At 35.7% G+C, this 3,988-nt stretch overlaps 1 protein-coding gene across 1 annotated transcript; it reads right to left on the bottom strand.

Annotated features, from left to right (window-relative positions):
- Window positions 1–383: 383 nt before the first annotated feature.
- Window positions 384–1,684, bottom strand: LOC133863213 (uncharacterized). The gene is made up of 3 exons (XM_062299180.1): window positions 1,414–1,684; window positions 1,190–1,318; window positions 384–394 (listed from the first exon to the last, which is right to left on the bottom strand). The coding sequence occupies exons 1-3, from the start codon at window positions 1,682–1,684 to the stop codon at window positions 384–386; spliced, it is 411 nt and encodes a 136-aa protein (XP_062155164.1).
- Between the last annotated feature and the right edge of the window lie 2,304 nt (window positions 1,685–3,988).

Genomic DNA, 3,988 nt, shown 5'->3' with positions numbered 1-3,988 from the left:
CTTTCTAGGTTGAAGCAACATACAGATGCTAGATTTTAAAGGTAGCAATTGTTAGAAAAAGACAACTGACCTTTCTCTCTCTCCTTTTTTTTTTGTGAAAGATAATTGACCTTTCTAGTTCTCGTGTACTAGTTTTAGTAGCTCCAATTGTGACTGTTGACTAGCATATTCTGGTTGGTAGCTCTATTGACAAGAAACTTAGTAGTTAACCATTATGTATCAGACACAAGTGATTGGTTTCCATTTACAAATTTCTGAGTTTGCAAAAATATTTAACTACAATTGTTGCGTGCAGTGTAAGCCCAAACCCACTTCAAATTCAAAAGTTATACCTCAAATTATTTTGAAGTTTTGTCCTCCGCTCTTCTTTTTAATTGTGCAGATTACATGGAAACTAATAAGATAATAGAAGTCAAAAGAGTATTAAATGCACATAGAACTCTCAAAAGCCAGAAGTGTTACCTTAGAGGTTCTATATCTTTCTTTGTTATGATTAGTATTCTGAATTTGCATATTACAATTCGATAAACAAGAAAAAAGGAGGAAGATTCAAAGATTTATGGTATGGTAGATTACACATTACACATTAACTCAAGATGCCATAGAAAACGAATTATATTCATATGCCAAGCAGAATGCCAATTACAACAAAAAATAAAATAATTACAAAAGAAGTCAAATGGACATAAATGCTTGGGAATATCTGATTTTCCAAGCTAAATAACATGATACCAAATTTAGAGATAACAATTTCTTACAATTGGCTATGTATTTGCCATAAATGCTCGATGAGGTCTGACTGGAGTTGAAAATGTGTTTCTTGGTCTCTAATACGATGAAGATTTTGCATGAAGTCCACAATTTCATTTGTACGTTTGTGTGACGGTGGTTCGAGTGGAATATCATTGATTTGCTCGTAATTGAATTCATCTACTCCAATATATAAATCTCATTCATCCTTAACAATCATGTTATGCAATATTATGCACGGCATCATAATATATTTAAGAAGTTCAGGTTCGTATAATCATGCCGGTCCACACACAATTGCAAATCGTGTTTGAAGCACTCCAAATGCTCGCTTTACGTCCTTTCTTGCCGACTCTTGAGCTTCAGCAAAAAAATTTTCTCTTATTTCCTTGTGGAGCATGAATTGTTTTTATGAATGTTACCCATGAATGATATATACCATTGGCGAGATAGTATCCCATTGTATAATCATGACCATTGACTGAGTAGTTGACCGGAAGAGTACGCCCTTCAGCTAGATTGGCAAATACATTAGACCGTTCTAACACATTGATATCATTATAAGACCCTGGTAATCCAAAAATGCATGCCATATCTAATGATCATTGGATGCCACGGCTTCCAAAATAATTATAAGTTCACGGATATGGCCAGAATACATACCTCTCCAAGCATTTGGACAATTCTTCCACTTCCAATGCATGCAATCGATGCTTCCCAGCATCCCGGGAAATCCACGGCTTTCACCAATTGCTAGCAATCTAGTAATGTCTTCTGGGTTTGGCGACCTCAAGTACTCAGCAGCAAAAATTGAAACTACCGCTTTAAGAAACCATATAAAGCTATCCATTGCGGTCCTTTCTCCCATCCGTAAGTATTCATCCATAAAATCTGCTATTACTCCATAAGCGAGCATCCTAATTGCGACAGTCATCTTTTGTAGAGAAGAATGTTCGATCTTTTTAGCAGCATTTCTTCGTTAGACAAAATATTTGTCATGAGATATTATTGCATCATGAATGCACATAAAAAGGTTACGGTGCATACAAAACCTCCTCTGAAATTTTTTGAGAGGAAATACTAGCGATTCCGCAAAATAATCGCGGGATAGGTTCTCTTCGCCTTGCAAAAAATTTCGCCAAATGGTATTGCGGCGTTGACCAGAATCACGCTGTGATCTTGATCCTCCTTCGCTATCCAATCGTTTTTTTACCGTAGCAAAAGTTGAAATTATTTCCAACTCATCATCAGAAGAAGAATCATATAAAAAGGCTATCGAGTTCAAGAATATGATTCATAGAGAAAAAGGGTATTGAAATGGATTAAAATTAGTGAGGCAATGAGTCTATTTAAATTGAAAGAACACAAAATGTTTGGTTGTGAAATGGATGGAAATCAATGAGGCAATAGGTCTATTTAAATTGAAATAACAAAAAATCTTCGGCTGTGAAATGGCTGCAAATCAATGGGTCTATTTAAATTGAAAGAACACTCATGTTTGGTCGTGAACAATTCAAATTGAAAGAACACTCATTTAATTCACAACCGTTGCCAACAAGAAGTTGGCAACAATTTAAATTCCTAGCCGTTGCCATTAAATTCCTAGCCGTTGAACATTTAATTCATAGCTGTTACCAAATGTTTTCACAGCTGTTGAAGTAATTTAATTCGTAGTAGTTCATAACATTTAATTCCTAGCATTGGTGATGAAGTATACTCTACTTGCTATAATCTTGCAGAACACGAGTTCTAATAGATATGATTACTTTTGGATTAGCTAGTCAGTGTGATATCCAGTCTTGCTTCCAAGATGCTAGTGGCTATTTAGATAATGATGATAGATGATTCTGATGATGGTGGAGATTTAGTTACGAAAGCGGTGTTACATTGGTAGTTACTTCATAGCAGGCAATGGCTACAAATGTTGTCAACAAACTTAATGTAAAGCAATTCATAGCAACGTTGCAAACAATTTAATTGCTAGAACCATAATTTAATGCAAAATTTTGAAATCGTTCTAGCAATTAATTTAATGTTTCATCTAGCAACTAATTTAATGTCTACTTCATAGTGGTTGCCTTTCAAATATTTAATGCAAATTTTGACAACATTTACTTCATAGTCATTGCCTTCCAAGACTTTAATGCAAAATTTGACAAAATTTAAGGAATAACCGTTATCAGCCAAAAATTAATTGAGTCCACTACCTATCATCCAAAATTTTAGCCAGCCATTAAATGGTCATTAAATAATTTTATGAATATAAAAACAAAGGTATGGATGATTGGAAAGGAGTTGGTTGGTAGAGTAAAATGATAAAAAGTGGGAAAGAGAGAAAAAAAATAAAATACGAGTAAAAAAAAAAGTATTTCATTGATATAGGGAAAGATAAGAGAATCTATTGTGAAGTGTTTTTTTTATAAGGAATTAAAAAGTGGTTTGATTCCCAAAATTTTTCCTATTTTAGAGAAAATGGTTGAGTGTCTGCTGCTAGTACTCTTATGGGATTATGCAGTAAAATGACCAAAAGTAAAAACTCTGAACATCAACAACATGCACGAAACCCAATATCGCAGAGGGGACTGACTATTTCCCCGGGACTAATTGCTCTCGCGAAGTATTGCAGAAGCTACCAATTACAAGTCTACTTATAAACACTCCGGCTATTCCTACTTAGATAGTCATTATGCACACAACAGGTTATCTTCTCTTGGATAGAAGCTGAGCATTCATTCAGCTTTGTATTATTATGGGGAACCTCATAGGAATCAGGTTCCATCATCCTCCCTAGGAGGCGAACAACTCTCGTACGGTGACAGCTTCGGACGGCTATTGGTTATACACTCCCTCAGGAGTAAGTTTGCTAAATTTTAATTTGCTAACAGATTCCATTTCAAGGAAACTTTATTCGCAAGTCATTTAAGGTCACAAAATTTCAAGACTTCAAAGAGTCACGCGAGCTTAAGAAGACAACTATTACATCGTCATCTTCCATTACAGCACCAAGCGAGTGCTCAAAAATTGGGGGGTGAGGCAAGTTCGGATACACCATAACGGTGTGGAACATTTTCTCGGACATAAGGATGGACCGATGGTCCGACCTCACAATTTTGGCGAGGAATCCTCACATGAAGCTCTGAATGCATAATGACATTTCGGTTTTTTAGCGCACAAATGATAGGGTGCTCTTAGCCCAAAACCACCATGGCCGGAATTGGCTTTACTTAATCACCCCCTC

Source organism: Alnus glutinosa, chromosome 3 (genome assembly GCF_958979055.1).
Source record: "Alnus glutinosa chromosome 3, dhAlnGlut1.1, whole genome shotgun sequence".
NCBI classification, from domain to species: Eukaryota; Viridiplantae; Streptophyta; class Magnoliopsida; order Fagales; family Betulaceae; genus Alnus; species Alnus glutinosa.
Note: the sequence above shows the minus strand (reverse complement) of the source record. Positions and strands in the feature narration are given on the sequence as shown.